The sequence below is a fragment of the Melospiza georgiana genome, chromosome 17, assembly GCF_028018845.1.
Source record: "Melospiza georgiana isolate bMelGeo1 chromosome 17, bMelGeo1.pri, whole genome shotgun sequence".
Taxonomy (NCBI): Eukaryota; Metazoa; Chordata; class Aves; order Passeriformes; family Passerellidae; genus Melospiza; species Melospiza georgiana.
Genome location: NC_080446.1, coordinates 1,399,453 through 1,417,616, shown reverse-complemented (window position 1 = coordinate 1,417,616; position 18,164 = coordinate 1,399,453). Strand labels below are relative to the sequence as shown.

General features: G+C 48.9%; 1 protein-coding gene across 1 annotated transcript; it reads left to right on the top strand.

Moving 5' to 3' along the window:
- The first annotated feature begins 8,916 nt into the window (after positions 1-8,916).
- Positions 8,917-15,994, top strand: ZFP64 (ZFP64 zinc finger protein). The gene is made up of 6 exons (XM_058036303.1): positions 8,917-8,969; positions 9,640-9,879; positions 11,448-11,612; positions 11,920-11,982; positions 12,449-12,700; positions 14,657-15,994. Exons 1-6 carry the CDS (start codon positions 8,918-8,920, stop codon positions 15,949-15,951), a joined length of 2,067 nt encoding a protein of 688 aa, XP_057892286.1. The 5' UTR covers position 8,917; the 3' UTR covers positions 15,952-15,994.
- Positions 15,995-18,164: the final 2,170 nt, after the last annotated feature.

Here is an 18,164-nt window from a genome sequence, read left to right as displayed (position 1 = left end):
TCCTAAGTTTATCTGCCTGTCATTTGCTTTTCATTATGTGAGATAACAATCTTCCTCATATCTTATAAGAAGATAGAATGTGATTGTTTCAGAATGGGGAGGGGGGAAAGAGTCTGCTCTGCATTATCCTCAGCCCCACAGCATTTGTAACGTCACCAGTGTCAGCACAATCTCCAACATTTCTCCTTGCTGTGGTCCAGGAAGAATTATCTCTGTAGTTTCTTGTGCTTGCTGCTATCTCCTCTTTTCCCCATTTTAGACACAGTGAGGTTCTTATCTGGAGCGTGGTTCTGCAGCTACAGATTTGCCTGAATGCAGTGAGATCGCTCCAAACCCTTTGGAGGAGCTTGAGCACCGAGGGGAAGGGTGAGAGGCAATTGTCAGCAGCTGGCTGGATTAAATATGGACAGATATTATTCATGTCATTTGACAGTTCCTGACTCTCAGCTGTATAATGACAGAGCAACAGTAGGAATTCCAGCAGCCCAGCTTGTCTTACTTCAAGATAAGCTTATCAAGTGTAGCCTGAATCCATTCAGCTCCTCAGCAGATCAGAACTTGTGTCAGGCTGAATGCTGTGCTGATTTCTGCTGCCTGCCCTGCTCCGCAGTCCCTGAGGGCTGGCCTTTGCCAGCTCACAGCTGCCTTGCAGGGTTCTGAGCAGACACTGTGCCCCGTGTGTGCTCAGCCCTGTCCAGGGCAGCCCTGGATCCTCCTGGTGCCCCTGGGACAGGGCATGGCCAGCCCTGCTGGGGTTTGCTCTCCTTGTTTGGTTTTCAAAGGTGCAAACCTCATCCTGAGGCTGCTCCTGTGCTGGTCATGCCAGAGATTCAGAGGGATCTCAGAACAGGGCAGGAATCACAGCTGTCACTGCACACTCAGTGGTTTAGGGTTAAAAATTGACCAAGTCTCTGGAATTTTCTTTGTGTGCCCCCCAAATTACAGCACTTTCCAAACTTGAGGGATTTGGTGTCAGGGGAGAATCGTGGGTTCAGAGAACTTCCAGCAGGTGAATGTTCAATTTAAAAAAGAAAAAGCAAAGTTGTGAAAGGAAATTCAGTGGGTTTGATCATACAGGATTTGATCAGCCAGAGTTTGATGTTACAGGAGCTGGAAACCCCTCCAGGCTGGGATTATCATTCTGGCTCTGCCTGTACAATGAAGAGCATAAACCATACAAAAATGTACAAGTGTTGGCACTGGCTGTGGCCACAGGCCAGTGTCCAGCCCTTGTCCCCTCACTGCTGTGCCCAGTGTCCCCCTCCAGCTGGCAGATCGGGGACACCAAACAAAGTCAATCACTCCAGACTTCTCCAGAATATTTTCAAATCATTGGTGTTTATTAAATCAATGGTGGTTTGGTTTTTCTACTCTGGATGTAGTCACTTTTTGAGGAGCAGCAAACCAGAAAAATTGAAGATATGGAAGTTTTGCAGTTTCTTATCAGTGGGCAACTCTTTGCTGCTTGACTTTTCCCTGGAATATGTTGGTAGAAATAAGAGTTTGTGTTTCAGAATTAAATGCACCTCTCAACAGCTTGGTTTATGCACTCATAATTATATTTACAATTAGAAACAATGTAATTGGGAATAGAACTTTTTTGTTGGCTGAGTGCACAAAATTTGAGTTGTGGAGAAAATGTCATTTTAAGCTGTGCTTTCTTCCCCACAATTTAGGAGCATTTAAGCTTCATCTCCAACACACGTTAGGAAATTAGGGGCTAATGAAGTCCACATGGGGCTGAAAGGCTGCTGGGTCCCTCCCGAAATTCCCTTCTGCACAGCACAGCCCCAAACGTGGCACACGGCAGGACACAAACCCACCCGTGCCGTGGTTCCCGTAAGGATTTCAATTCTTCCAGAGCCGAAAAGCCAAGCTTTAAATGGAAATGCAGACGGGGAGGGGGCACGTGGCACGGAGTAATTGAGAATTCCCTGCCCTGCCAGGCAGGGTTAATGGGCAGTGCCCTGCAGAAATCCGGCTCCTGCGAATCCTGCAAATGTCACAGCGCTACAAAACAAGGCGCTGATCCAGGGCCTCGTGGTGCTAAGTGGAGGCTGCAGGGCAGCTCTGAACCCAAACGCATAATTTGTAGACACAGGATGTCATTTACCACTGCTTACCTCTCATTAAACTAATCAGAGCGGCTTTCTGGCAAAAATTGATTTTTAATTGGAAAAGTTATATCTGTGAACCTGTTTTCCCCTGAAAAGCTGGGAACTGATGGACAATGTCCTTGTCTGCTGAGAGCTCCAAGAGCTCTGAATGACCTTTTTTCCCTTCAGATTTTGGGCAAAACTAGCATTACAAATATTTGTTTGCATGCTTTGCAGGATGATTTTAGTCCGAAAAGTTATTTGACATTAAAAACAAAACTGAGGGGATGTTTTCACCTGGCAGCTTGGGAAGCACACGGATGCTGGGATGCGAGCAGGAGGGCAGGACCCTACAGTGGCTTCCACACGTCTCAGGTACCTTTCACCAGACTGTCACTGGCAGCACTGGTGCAGCAATGTCACTTTTTAATTAAAACCTTTTGTTTTACCTGCACACAGAGCAGCTGCAGCATCCCCAGCACAGACAAGGCCAGGGCTGAGGAGTGGAAAAGGAGACATTGGGCATGGGAAGCCACACAAAGCTGGTTTGTGCCAGAAATGCCAGAAAGGGCTGATGTGTGTCACTGCCCCTGCTTTACCCATCCCAGCGAGCAGGGTAAGAATTCCCTCAGAAGCACAAGGGTCCAAGGAGAGCGGGGACAAGGACCTGGAGTGGCAGCTGGAGCACAGGAGAAGGTTTGCTCCAGCCTGGCACTGCCAGCTCCCCTCTCCTCCCTTCCCAAAAACACTCACCTGCAAGGAGGGTGAGGCTATTAATTAGATAATAACTCTCAGGTTGTTTTAAACTGAACAACTGCTGTGCAAGGAGGGTTTATTTCTTTGTTTTGCTGAGATATTTTTCCATTTGTGAGCACGCCCAGAAATATCCTTGCAGGATGTGCCTCTCATTTTCCCGAGGATTTTCTGAAGACCCCAGGGAACAGAACTCTATTAACTGAACTCACCTTTCTGTCACAAGAGCCAGGTAGGAGACACAAAGGACTCTGGAACTTAAACTTCTTTGGTGTTCTGCTCAACGCAGCTGAGCAAGAATTTCTGCTGGCACCGAAGTTCTCACAGCTAGGCTGTGCTATTTAAAACGGGATTTCATCCTAATGAGCCTAAAATAAAACAGTGCGCGTGGAAGGAGATCTCAAAGCATCCTCAGTCGCAGCAGGGGCTCGGGAGAAGGAGGAAAAAGCCAAAGCCAACCACAGAGCACCCTCTCCTGGCCACGGCAGCGAGAGCTCCGAGCGCGGCTCCTGCACGCCCGACCCTCGGGGACAAGGTGAGCTGGCCTGGGGAACGCCCCCATCCATCCCCACGGAAAACACTGAAATACCCACCCGCTCTGATTCTCCTCTGTGTTTTCTTTTAAATCGCGATAAATTACCAGAAGCAGGGGCTCCGTTTGCTGTTAAAGGAGGCGTTAGTTATCAAAGATTCATTTTCAGCATGGTTTTATCGTTACTGGAAGACCTTTCAGGTGGGTCACTCAGCAACTCGAGGTTAATCATTTTCTGTATCCAACAGATGCTGCATTTTGACCCATTTCCAAGATTATTATAAAAAGATATTTTTTCCACTGTAGAAAAATAGCTTGTGGAGATACATTTTATTTTGTAGTGCTTTAAGAGAAAATATCTTTTATTTATTTAATATTCTGCCTTCTCCAGGAAGATGCTCTTCTGTTTCTGCCTCTTGACCGAATAGATTTGATGGTGAAGTTTTCAATGCACATTTAAAATCTGCTCTCCATGAATACCCTGCCACGTTCTCTGAAATTCACAGATGAATGAATTTTTGCAGGATTCCTGGAAAGCAAACACCTCTGACCACGGGGAATATTAGCCTGATAAAGATTTAATTGTAAAATGACAATGAGCAGCAGTTGAAGTTCAGACAGTATTTCCCTGGCTGTCATCTCTGCGTGCAGACATTATTCTAATAGCAAACCCTCTCATCTTTGTTACCCTTTTCATGATCTTTTCAGTGTCTGAAAAAGTCAAGTACCAATATCTTGTGACACAAACACAAAGCAGAAGCCTTTTTTCCAGAAGGATTATTCTTTCTTTTTTTTTTTTTTTGTAGTGGATGATACAGAGTTCACAAATAGCAGCATTGTGATACTAAACCAAAATTATTGTTGTTGTTGTTGTTGTTATTATTATTATTATTATTATTATTATTATTATTATTATTATTATTATTATTATTATTATTATTATTATTTGTTCACACCAAGACAGACTAAGCTAAATACCTGCTAACTAAGGACCAGTAAATCAGAATTTTTAGCTGGAATATCCCAGCATGCTCTGTCCAAAGCTCAAATTAATTTCTGATTAAGAATATGTGCAGTCACACTAGTTCTCTGTGCCATATCTGAGTAAATTAAAATCTGCACACAAAGAAAGTGTCTCCTGTACTTTGTTCATCATTCTAACATTATCAAATGTCATCTAGAGTAGCATAAATAGAGATTCAGCTCCTGCTCACCTGGACACTAAACTCAGAACAGGACTTCCCTTCCTGTAGCTGCAGTGCTGTGGGAGGTGGTATTTAATAACTGATGGATAATTAGGGAGTACAAACGGAATTCTCTTTTTATCTACCAGCAGCTCATTCAGTGAGGGACTCCTGTCAGTTGGAAGCTGGAGAGGGCTGGAAATGAGAAGTGCTGCTGTCCCTGCAGTGAAACACCCATCTGTGACCCCAAAAGGGTTTCTGTGCCTCATTGACAGGCACTGCTTGTCCCAGAGCTCTGCAGCCTTCTGGAAGCACAGACCTCGTGAAGGAGGGCGAGATTTATAGAGCACAACTGAAGGCAGAAGATTATTTTTGTAAGCTTGGGAGTGCATGGATTAATAAATCCTGCTTGTCCCAGCTCTTAGGAATTCCATTCTGTCTAAATTTCAGTTTGGTTTTCTGCTTTCCCCCCCCAGTAGAGGCAAAGCTGGGAGCAGCATCACTCAAAGGCTCGTTAGTTTGATGAAGTGGCAAAAGTGCCTCCAGCTCCCCTGGGTACTCCCAGCTCCGAAGCATTTACACATCCCAAGGGGATTCTGAAAAACACCACCAAGCCTTTAGGTACTGAATCACAGGCAACTATTTTGAATCTTTAATTTTTTTTTCTATATTCTATTCTATGAGGATGTCAGAACTAAAATATGGAATATGCTTTTCCCACTTGGTTCCTATTACTTGTAAAGCATTCAAAATCTTCCAGAATAAAATTACCTCTATGCCCTGCCAGGGAGCAGGCAGAGCTCCACGGAGTATCAAGGGAGTCCCTCTGCTGGTGTTGCTTTCCATTTTTAACCCAAATATAATCATAAAAATGACTAAATGTGAGACTGGAGCTGTACAGCCTTAGATTCAGCATTTATTTGTTATCATGTTCATCCCAGTGGAGTTTTACTGTGCTTTTATATTTATACAAAAAGTGCTGAAATATATTCCATAAATTAAGGAGTTCATTTTCAGGTGTGACATATTCATCATCACCACCATCATCATCATCATCATCATGTGAGTTTGTTTTCAAACTTTGTTCATATGAGAGCAGCCAATTTGCATTTAGAAAAAAAAAATTGAGAGAGAAATGCTAAGAGAGGAGAGATGGAGGAAGCTGAATTCTGCCCTGAAATGATATCCCTTACTTCTCTAGCCCAACTGCATGTTTTCCATGGGGGGAAAGGCACTGAGGCACATTTAACCCCATAAACACCTGACATTTCCCCTGGGTGGATTTGGGCCTGAGTCCTGACAGCAAAGAATTAAACAATTCAACAAAAAATACGTTTCTACTTTGTTCCAGTATTCGTTTGAGGCTTAATCACAGTTGCCAATGTGCCATTGCAGTGAATAACATTTTCATATTGAGTTATTTTACAGTTCCTACAGCGGTAAGGAATATCTTAGGGTACTAACTGATTGTTTTGGCTTTATTTATTGTACAGGAAAGCAATGACATTGAAAATATTGTATAAACAGCAAATACACTGAGCAGCAAAATCCCTACCCTGCATTATGAATTGAAATGACATTATTTTAAAACATTTGAAAAAAATCATCATAATTATATGTTCTCAACACAGAGACAAATTACCTATTATTTTAACATAATTAATTTGAGCTCAGAGCATTTCTGTTGCTGTGTGTGTCATTATCCATCAAAATGCTAAAAATTGGGGGTTGAATCTTTAAGTTTTTTCCTCCAAATCTGTAATTTGTTTGTCTCCACCTTCAATACCAGAAAGTTTTAATTATAGTTGGCATTTCATTTTGTTGTCTGTCCCCTAGGCCACATTTCCAAGCTCACTTGGGATGTCCTGCACCAGGGCCTTCAGGAGAGAGCTCTCCCTCTTCAGTGACCTCAGGTTTGTAACCAAGTTTCTTTCTTTCCCTAGGATAAAGATGGGTTTGGAGGGGTTTTTGCATCTTATTGGTATATCCTGATCATTTATTCTGCATTTTTCTCTTTCAGACACCACCCTCCATGTGGACGGCAAAGGGAACAATGAATGGTGCTGTATTTCAAGGATCAGGGTTTGTTCTCCTGGCTGCCTGAGCAGGTACCTCTCTTCCCAGCACCTGCACAGGTTTGGGCTGTGTTTTCTGTGAGCTCAGGGTGGGATCTGCTGCTCCTGTGTGGTCTGGGGTGACAGGAGATGGATGGAAGCTCTGCACGAAGGCAAAATCCACCCATTTCTTGTTGTCCTGTCACCAGGAGAGCACTGAGGCCACAGCTGTCCGAGCTGTGAGGGAAGGCCTGTCTGTGAGGCTCTGATGAGCTCTGACTTTTTTATGCCTCTGATTTCCTTCTCCCTTGTCCCTCATGATTGGCATTTGTCGTTTCTGGGCCTTGTTTGCTTGCACTGCACTTGTGGGGAGCCCGGAGCAGCGCAGTATTTTCATGTCAGCGGGGTTAAGGGTGAGGAACATTACACATGCACACTGATTTATGCCTCAGAGGCTGCAAATCGTGTCAAGTGTGATCTCAGCACAGCTCTGCTCCATGACTCAAGCGCTCGGTGCACTCTCAGACATCAATCCTGAGCCAGGCAAGGGAGAGCTCCTGCAGAGCATCCTCAAAGTCCTGGGCTGGGAGAGTTATTAGTTATTAATGAGATAATAATGGTGTTTAATAATGGTGTTTGCAATGCTTGTGCCAAAGCCAGAATCCCATCATCACTGAGGTTGGAAACAACCTCCAAACTGTGCCCAGTGCCCATTCTGTCGACAGCCCAGAGCTCTGAGTGCCACCTCCAGGAATTCCCTGGACACCTCCAGGGCTGGGCACTCCCAACCTCCCTGCACAGTTCCTGCCAAAGCCTGACCACCCTTTCTAGCAACAAATTCCTCCTGATGTCCACCCTGAGCCTCCCCTGGCACAACTTCTTATCCCGGTCCTTCCATAATTGTTTTGCCAGGCCATATGTCAGAAGCTCCTGTAGGCAGCCCATGGGTCTGAAACCTGCTGCTCTCTGCAGCAATTTCTTCAATATTTCAAGCTCTGAGTTGTGTTAGAGTCGGTGCCAGTGATCGGTTTTTCTCGCACTGACCATCCCTGTAGAACAGAGCTCAGAGAGAGGGATCTGACTGTCACAATTCCCTTGGGACACCAAAGGCCTTGGCCCTCAGGCGCCTGCCCAGCCACTGCTGCTTCTGCTGCTTGTGCCTCTTCCCCTCTGCTTTTAACCACGTGCAGCTGCCACGACCTGAAAAGCCTTTCCCAGCACACCCATTACCTAAATTCAGCAATCCCTACGAAAAGCATTAACTCGGCCCCACCTCACGTTCTCCCTGAAGGAAAAGAGCAGAGAATTCCCAGCAGCGTGCTGGGGAATTCCCGCGGTGGGCAGCACAGCACAGGGACTGAGGGGTGCAGTTTGCTCCTGAGCGAGCCTTTCTGCAGGACAGCAAGGAGGAGAGATGGAAAGGGTGCAGGGATTCCTCTTTGCCATGCCACGGCGGCTCAGCTCATCTGAATTTGTGTACGTTAATTTAACACATCCCGTTAGTAGTGTCCTATTAATAACACAGCAAATAATGCACCAGCACAGCGGGGTTCAGGCCGGGGCCGGGCACAGCTCTGGGGTTTGGGCACGGTTCTGGGTTCTGGCTGGGGATGTGGGCACAGCACTGGGTTCAGGCTGGGACCGGGCACGGCTCGGGGTTCAGGCTGGGGCTGGGCACAGCTCTGGGGTTTGGGCATGGTTCTGGGTTCTGGCTGGGGATGTGGGCACAGCACTGGGTTCAGGCTGGGACCGGGCACAGTTCTGGGGTTTGGGCACGGTTCTGGGTTCTGGCTGGGGATGTGGGCACAGCACTGGGTTCAGGCTGGGACCGGGCACGGCTCGGGGTTCAGGCTGGGGCTGGGCACAGCTCTGGGGTTTGGGCACAGTTCTGGGTTCAGGCTGGTGCCGGGCACGGCTCCGGGATTTGGGCACGGCTCGGGGTTCAGGCTGGGGCTGGGCACAGTTCTGGGTTCAGGCTGGTGCCGGGCACGGCTCCGGGATTTGGGCACGGCTCGGGGTTCAGGCTGGGGCTGGGCACAGTTCTGGGTTCAGGCTGGTGCCGGGCACGGCTCTGTGTTCAGGCTGCAGACTGGGCACGGCTCTGGGTTCACCGCCGCCGCTCCGTTGCCTCCCGGCCCTGCCTGCCCGGGCCGCTGACAGCCGGCACCGCCGCAGCCTCGCGGCCGCCACTGAGCATGCTCGGTTCCCGCACATCCGCCGGCGCCGGGCGGCCGAGCTGGGGGAGCGGTGCCGGTGCCGGCGGGCTCGGCCCGCGCAGGAGGCGGCGGCGGGGCCGCCATGAACCGCGGCGGGGCGGGGGCGGCGCCCGTCTTCCCCGGCCCCGTGCAGTGTAAGTGCTGCGCCATGCGCGCTCCGGGGCCCGCGCCGCGCCAGCGCGGGGGAGCCGGGGCCTGCCCGGGCCCCGAAACCTGAGTAGCGCATGAAACGGGCGGGAGCGGAGCCCGGGAACATGGCTGGGGGGCGGGGGGGGGAACCCGGGAATCTGCGTGAGCGCCGGGCGGGCGGGACCGGGGGCAGCGGGGCCGGAGCGGGGGTCAGGGGGGTCAGTGCGGCCCGAGCGGGGGTCCACGGCTCCTGGGTGATGGTCTGTGCGACCCGGACGGTGGTCCGTGGATCTCGGGGATGGATGCTCCATGGGTACGGGGCAGTGATCCGTGGATCCTGGAGGATTGCCCACGTGGATTGTCCGCGCTCCATGGGCACTGCGTGGTGATGTCCGTGTGTCCCGGGCACCGATCCGTGCTCACGGAGTGCTGTCCGTATGTCCGGGGGGATTGTCCCCGCTCGCTGGGCGTGTCCGTGTGTCCCCGGAGCGCTCCGTGCGGCGGTGCCGCAGCCGCTGGCATGCCCCGCGGGACCCCGAGCTCCCTGGGGCTGCATTCCCCGCCCGGGGTGCCCTCAGCTCGGGGCCCGTGGGCAGCGGGATGTCCCTGTGGCACCCGGAGCGGTGTCACCCATCACCGCCCCCGGGCCGAGCTGACCGCGCCGTGTCCCCGCAGTCCCCGGCAGCACCACGGTGCTGGTGGAGCTGACCCCCGACATCCACATCTGCGGCATCTGCAAGCAGCAGTTCAACAACCTGGACGCCTTCGTGGGGCACAAGCAGAGCGGCTGCCAGCTCACCAGTGCCACGGCCGGCGCCACCAGCACCGTCCAGTTCGTGTCCGAGGAGACCGTGCCCAGCACACAGGCTCAGAGCAGCAGCAGGACCATCGCCTCCGAGACACAAACCATCACAGGTACCCAAAGCTCCCCAGGCACCCCCAAACCATCACAGGTATCAAAGCTTCACAGGTGCACAAACCATCATAGGTACTCCCAACCCTACGCAGGTACCCCCAAACCATCACAGGTACTCAAATCTGCACCGGTACCCAACCATCACAGGTACCCAAAGCTTCACAGGTGCACAAACTGTCACAGGCACCCCCAAACCGTCAAAGGTGCCCAACCCTGCACAGGTACCAAAACCATTACAGGTACCCAAGCCTGCACAGGTACCTCCAGACCTTCACAGGTACTCCCAAGCCATCAGAAGTACCCCCAAACTTTCACAGGTACCCAAACCTTCACAGCTACCCAGCCATCATAGAGGCACAAACCTTCACAGGTATCCAACCATCGCAGGCACCACCTGCCAGGTGCCAGCCCTCTGTCCCTGTGTCCCCATCACCCAGCCGAAATAACAGTTTTCACATCAGCTGTCACGTAACTAAGGAAATTAAATAGTGCTGTGCTGCTTTCTTGGGTTTCTTCTAACAATAGTTGCTTAATTTGCTAATTGAGGTACAAGTTCTCTCAGAGAATTGCTCAAGTCTATTGTGTTGTGGAACCAGCTTGTGCAAATTAATTAGAATTGTCGATACTTATGAAAAATACTGAAATTACTATGCATTTTATTTTTTTAAGAGTGCTCTAGATGGAAAACACACACAGAATTGCTGTCAGGCACCCATCCAGGCCTTTTTATGTGAGAACACTGCATTCCCTAACATTGCTCCCTCAACTAATTGGCAGGAAAAATATTACTCAAAATTTCTGCCTGTGAAGATTCAAGTGAGGTCCTGATCCTGGAGACATTTAAATAAAATTAGGATCTTGTTCCGTGTGTGAAGGTTTGCCCTTCTATATATAGTTTTGTTTTATTTTGGTGTGGGACCTTGCTAAACCCCAAATTATTTGACTCTAATTTGGATAGACAGGTTAAGGCAGGGAATCTGGAAGAGCAGTGAAACAAACTGAATTCAGGGCCCACTTCCAGGAATTTTTGTATTATAATCCCTCAACTCAGTGTAGCTTTTGGGTGAGTCATTTTTCTGCTTCATATTTACTCATCTTTAAAATGAGGACAGTTCTATCCATTTGCCCTTTTGGGCTATAGTGTTGGTTAATTGATTTAAAAGCTGTTACTTTGGCTGAGATATTTCCACCTGTTATTCTTGTGAGTAACAGCTAAAAACAGTAGAGTTGAAAGAGGCTGAACTTTTTTAACAATTACAAAAATAATTTGTGTGATGCCTTTTGACAACATTTGCCATATAAATAGTGATATTTTTTTCTCATTTGGGCTGTAACACAGACAGAGTTGAAAAACAAATATATCTTTATTTGGTATTTGGAAGAGAAAAATCTTTTTCCTTTCCTCCTCCCCCAGGTAAAGAGCAACCCAGAAACAGGAATGTTGCTGGAAAAAAAAAAAAAAAAAAAAAACAGAAAAGAGAATTCATTAAACTAGGCAATAATTAGATTTTTTTTTAATCTGATTAGAGAAGTTAATGCTCTCTCATGAAGTTTTTTGTGTGTTTAGTTTCTGCCCCAGAGTTTGTTTTTGAGCATGGCTACCAAACCTACCTGCCCAGCGAGAGCACGGAGCCTCCAGCTGCTGCTGTCGTCTCCACACCACCAAAAGCAAGGTCCAAGAAATCTTCCTCCTCCTCCCTGCCCCTGAAGAAACTCAGCTGCCTGTACCCAGGTGAGATGGGATTGCACCATTTGAGTGTGGAGAGCTTTCCTCTAGTGGCACACAGGAGGTTGGATACCTGCAGCAGTTCTGGAGTGAGCTGCCTCTGAGGGGAAGCGTTAGAAAACCCAAGTTCACGGGTGGGCTGGTCACTGTTTTAAGCAGATATGAGTAAACAAGATGAGGTATTAACTTTCTGTTAACAGTGAATTTTAAAGAAAATGCTGTTGAAAATAAACACATCCAGAATATGGTAATGTACTTTTATTATTTGCTAGATTTTCCTTGAATTTAATGATCTTTGTCCTCCTGTTTTCAGGGTGCCAGTTCAAGACTTCCTATGGTATGAAGGATCTGGAACGTCATCGGCGAACGCACACAGGTTTGTGTTCCTATATTTGCTTTTGGGTTGGTTTCCTCCTTTCAGCTTTTTACAAAAGCCATTTTCCTATGAAGTAATGTCTCTATAAACGGCATGTAGACATGTCTGTACTTTCTAGCATTGTCCTGGCCTGTGCCTAAGGAACTGCCTGTTGGGGACATGCCCTGTCAGGCACAGCTGAGAACACTGGAGGTTGATTTGAGGCACAGTTTAACTTCTGGGTGCACTCCATGAGTTTATCAGGATGCAGTGTGGTGGGAGTGCACACTGCTTTGCTCTTTATATTAAAGCAGTTCCATGATTTTAGCTCCCAGTTTCAGAGCTGCAAAGGGCGAAGGCTCCGAAGGCCTTGCTGTTTGTTGCAGCTACACCCTACAAACGAGTCCTTTTCGTGGTCAGTCTGTGCTTTCTGCTTTACCACGCGCCCTCCCGTGCCCAGGGCTGAGTGTGAGTGCTGCTCTTGCAGGAGACAAGCCCCACAAGTGCGAGGTGTGCAGCAAGTGCTTCAGCCGCAAGGACAAGCTGAAGATGCACATGCGCTCGCACACGGGCGTGAAGCCCTACAAGTGCAAGCACTGCGAGTACGCGGCGGCCGACAGCAGCAGCCTCAACAAGCACCAGCGCATCCACTCCAACGAGCGCCCCTTCAAGTGCCAGATCTGCCCCTACGCCAGCCGCAACTCCAGCCAGCTCACCGTGCACCTGCGCTCGCACACAGGTGGGGCTTTGCTCATATCCATGACACTAAGGGTTGGAGGGTCGTGGAGGTGATTTTAAGTCATGTATAGGTGTTCAGATATCCAACAGGGATGATTTGAGTTCCCAATGAGTGCCCCTTCAAGTGCCAGATCTGCCCCTGTGCCAGCTGCAACTCCAGCCAGCTCACCGTGCACCTGCGCTCGCACACAGGTGGGGCTTTGCTCATAGCCATGGCACTAGGGGTTGGAAGGTCATGGAGATGATTTTAACTCATGTATAGGTGTCCAGATCCTCAAAAGGGATGATTTGAGTTCCCAATGAGTGCCCCTTCAAGTGCCAGATCTGCCCCTGTGCCAGCTGCAACTCCAGCCAGCTCACCGTGCACCTACGCTCGCACACAAGTGGGCTTCTGCTCTGGAAGGGTCAGAGGATCACAGAGATGATTTTAAGTCATGTATAGGTGTCCAAAAGGGATTATCTGAGTTCCCAGTGAGTGCCCCTACAAGTTCCAGACCTGTCCTCACAGCTCCAGCCAGCTCCTCGTGCACCTGCGCTCGCACAAAGGTGAGGTTGTGCCCTTCTAACCTAGGCAGGTGAGCCCTGAGTGAGCACCTGGGAATGCTCATGGCTCTCTGGTATTTCCAGCAGAATTAGGTTTCTGTGCCATTCAATATTCCAGTTGCTGGGAAGGGATTTTAGACTAACCTTTCTTTTTGGCATTTCAGTCTGTTGCATCTTAAGCAATGGAATTATGCTAAAACTCAAGCTTTAGTTTTGTTGCTTCTTCTATTTTTCCAAAATTTATCTTTTTTTCAAAGCTGTCATGCACACACCCAATTTTAGGAGAAAAGTAAGACCGGTATGTAGAATATATTTCTTATTGGAATTAAATTAATAATACTCTAGAATGTGAGTGTAGTGCCCATTGCTCAGAGCGAGATCATCTTCACTTGTTGAACTAATCACTAAACATCAGCTTCCTGTGAAACTACTCTTAGAATTAGTAATTCTGTGGTCAGAAACAAATTTTTATCTAAATCCTGGCAGTGTCAGTTAGGGATGGGCAGAAATGTAAAGAAATACAGAGTAGGCCACTCTTTAAACAAACAGAATTTTTTGTTATATTCTTTTTCATATATACTGTGCTACCCTGTATATGAAAATTAAGTCATTGAAATATGAACTGTGCCTTCATCAGCAAAGCAGATAAAAATTCAGTGGCTGAGTGTGCAGCTGAGGCTGTAAAATAAACTAGATGAACAAACAGTGCATCTTCATTAATAAAGTCTGTTTAATACAGATAGTACACCATGTATCTCAATTATTAAACAGATACATGGATTAGCACAGTAGGCCACAACTCGATTTGAAAAATATGCAGCTAAGCCTATGACATATGTAGCTGGATAAGCAAATTATGCAAAATTATACAGCTCTCACAAACTCTATAAAATATTAACTTCTAAAATAAATCAGCCATTTGCAGTTTGATTATTAAAGAGGATAAATGTTTCTTGAACTAAATACACTTTCTTTTTCCTCCTTTCACCAAAAGTGTCTTAGAACCTAAAAACACAATTCTTCCACTTGTTCAAAATAATACCTACCTAAGGACTTTATCCTTTGGTGAAAAATTCAGAGAACTGTATTTTTAGATTTAAGAAAGAAAAGGGAGTAGTTATTTAGTTAGGTTGCTAAGTATGCTTTGGATTCTTTTTTAATGGCCTTAGAACAGCCTCACTGGAATTGATTAGGGATTAGCAGAGCTCCACCTTAACGTGGTCATGGACATAGTGACGCCAGCCTGCAGATACAGAAAATGCAAAATAATGGGTTTAGATCCGAGTGTGCCAGACCAGGTGATGCTCCTGTGTCATGAAATTTCTCTTGACTTTGAGAACATGTTGAGAGTAGGGACTCCATCTCAGCAGTGGCTCCTGCAGTCCCCTGTGTAACCCGTGCCTCCCATTGGCAGGAGATGCCCCTTTCCAGTGCCAGCTGTGCCCCGCCAAGTTCAAGATCAACTCGGACCTGAAGCGGCACCTGCGGGTGCACTCGGGGGAGAAGCCCTACAAGTGCGAGTTCTGCGAGGTGCGCTGCGCCATGAAGGGCAACCTGAAATCCCACATGCGCATCAAGCACAGCACGGAGAACACCCTCAAGTGCCCCGAGTGCGACTTCCAGTGCGGCAACAAGACCAGCCTGCGGCACCACATCCGCAGCCACCAGCCCGAGCAGCCCGTCAAGTGCTCCGAGTGCAGCTACTCGTGCTCCTCCAAGGCGGCCCTCAAGGTGCACGAGCGCATCCACGGCAAGGAGCGGCCCTTCAAGTGCGACCTGTGCAGCTTCGACACCAAGCAGCGCAGCAACCTCACCACCCACGTCCGCAAGGCCCACGGCGACAGGGCCAAGGGCGGCAAGCGCTCGCCGGACAAGAAGGAAGGGGAGAGGCCAAAGCAGGGCGGCTCCAGGCAGGTCGCCAAGCTGGACGCCAAGAAGGCCTTTAAGTGCGACCTGTGCGACGCGTCCTTCGTGCGGGAGGACTCCCTGCGCAGCCACAAGAAGCAGCACAGCCTGTACAGTGGCTCCAAGAACGGCGAGCTGGCCGTGCTGCAGCTCCAGATGGATCCCGGCCGCCAGCCCGGCGCCCCCATCACCGTCAGCCACCTCCAGGTGCCGCTTCAGGCCGCTCAGGTGGCCCCGTACAACGAGGGCAGAGTCAAGATCATCGTGGGCCACCAGGTGCCTCCCCAGGCCAACAGCATCGTGCAGGCGGCCTCGGTGAACGTGGTGCCGCCGGGGCTGCTGGGCGCGGGCCAGGAGGAGGTGCTGGGCGGGGGCCGCCTGCAGCTGCTGGGCCAGGTCAGCGTGCTGGCCCCGGCCACAGGGAGCACAGGGGACACGGGCCCGGGGGCAGAGCCGGCCGTGCTGCTGACCGCCCACGAGCAGGGCGAGGGCACCGCCCTGCACCAGGCCCTGCTCCCCGGGGCCGCCCCCGGCCATGAGCCCCCTGCCGGCCAGGCCTTCATCGCCGGCTCCGGCATCAGCTGCTCCGACCTGGAGGGGCTCAACGCCCTCATCCAGGACGGGGCAGCGGAGGTGACCGTGGTCAGTGATGGTGGGCAGAGCATCACCGTGTCCACGGCTGCTCCTCCTCCCCCCATCTTCTCGTCCTCATCCCACTCTGAGGGCCCCAAGCAGAGCTACTCCATCATCCAGAGCGGGGCTCACACAGCCCTGCTGTGTCCCGCAGACTCCATCCCTGATTAGGGGCTGCTCTGGGCACGGGGGTGTTCTGGACTCAGGGGCTGCTCTGGGCTTGGGGGCTGTTCTGGACTCAGAGGCTGTTCTGGACTCAGGGGCTGCTCCGGGCACAGGGCTGCTCTGGGCACTGCTCTCTCCTGGGGCAGTGCTGAGAGACTGAACACAGGATTTGTCCTGCAGAGCCAAATACCTTCCACGCTGTGTTTGTCTGTACACTGAAGCATCTCGTGTGTGAGGAGGAGGAGGAGGAGGGTTTGTTTGTATTTCTGTATTTCTGTGCCTCTGCTGCAGTCAGAGGCCCTGCTCCTTGGGAAGCAGCTGCTGCCAGTGTCCCCCAGCAGTGACACCCCCGGGTATGGCTCCTGTACTGTGCTGCCTGAAGAAGAAATCCTCTCCTTGTGCTGAATTACCTCCAGAGCAGCCTTGTTGTTTGATGCACAGATGAAAAGACAATAACCTGAGCCCTTGTGGAGTTTGCTGGACTGAGGTCTCGGTTCTGGCTCTGTGTGCATTCAGTGCTCCTGGCTGGGCTCTGAGGAACCTCACTGCTGCTCCAGCCCAGGTGAAATCCCAAGGGCTGCTCCTCAGTATCTGTAGAATCAGTAGCCCCTGGCACTTGAGATGCTGGTGCAGAGAGCAGGTGATTGTTTTCAGAAAGTAAAAGAATTTGTCCCTCTGTCAGTAGTAACTAACTCTGTTAGCAGCAACACGGATCCACTCTGGCGTGGTGATGGCTGTCAGAGTGCCTGTGGGTTAAAGAGCAAAACAACGGGAAATATATTTTTTATAAACACTACTTCCCCTTTGTTTTTATTTTGATGCTGCCTCTTGGGAGTTGCATGGGTGGTAAAGGTGTGTTACAGTTTGGGTCTTCTTTTCACATTAATTTAATTTTTTTTTTAAATCTTCTAATCCAAGGTTTTTCACTCCAGCAGAAATTCAGGTTGGATCACAAGGAGATGGTAATTTATTATTATATTTAAATAATATATCTATTAATTTATTAACTATAATTTATTTTCTTGATATAATTAAACAAATTAATCAGTTTGTAGTTTAAGCAAATTAATCAGTTTGTGGAGTAAATATTACTAATTAATAATGAATTATTAATTCTTATTTATTAACTATATTTATATTATTTATTATGGACATTTCTCTGATGAAAGACTCCCGAGCTGTATTTTGAACTATGCAGTTGCCCGTGCACAGGTAGCACAGACTGAAAGCAGTGAATTTGCCCATCCTCAGTGGTGGAGGTGAACTCTGCAGGCAGGCTTTCCTCAGCTCCCAGTGTTCCTTGTCATCCATAGGTGGTGCCAGAGGCCCAGGGAAGCTCTGGAGTGTGCTCTGGCTCCTGGATGAGATTTCCTCTTTAACACTTCCCTGTAAAAACATTGCAAAATTCAGCTTTTTAAGACATTGGGAAAGCTCAGCTGTAAAAGTCTCACTTAAGAGAAAAAGCTGCAGATAAAAAAATGCCCAAAGTTTTCTGCGAGAAGCAGATCTGTGGCCAAAACCTAACCTCACAATTCATGTAAAATTGATAATATTTTTCTCCCTGGTAATGAATTTCACCCTGTACAGGTGTCGAGCACTACAGGAATGATAACACCCGAGGGATTTTGGCAAAGCTGCAGGTTTGCAGTGCAGTTTAGCTGTGCTTCCCTTGGCCAGGAGTGTCCACCCCAGTCCAGAGCCACCCTGAAGATGGCACAGCTCTGTTATCTGCACTGCAGCTGCTCAGGAAGCCTCGAGAACCTTCTTGAGTAGGAAACCAGTAGATCTGTCGTATTGTAGAGACTCACCTTGGTGCTGGGCCTCAGAGATAAACAGGAAAGATAAGGAAATGGTGTGAGTGTATAGGCAGAGCTTAGTGCTGCTGCTCCAGCCTGGTGTGGCTGATTGCATCATGTGAACAATCTGGAGGCTTCTTCCTGGACCCTGAGAAAAACCAGCTGAGAAGCGAGGCTGACACGGGGGTGATTTCTTTTCTATTTTCCCTTCCAATATTCTGGCTTGATTTCTGTGTGTGACAGTAATGGTCTGCGTGGTTTGGAGCTGGCAGCAGCAGATTGTTTTAATCTCTGATGTTCACTTAATACATTCTTCATGTTATCAGCAGAACCATCCCAGGAGGGAGCCTGGTAATTCAGAACAAGTGTCTCCTGTAGAGCTCTCCTGCTTCTGAGCACATGGTAAATAAATCCCATCCCTCC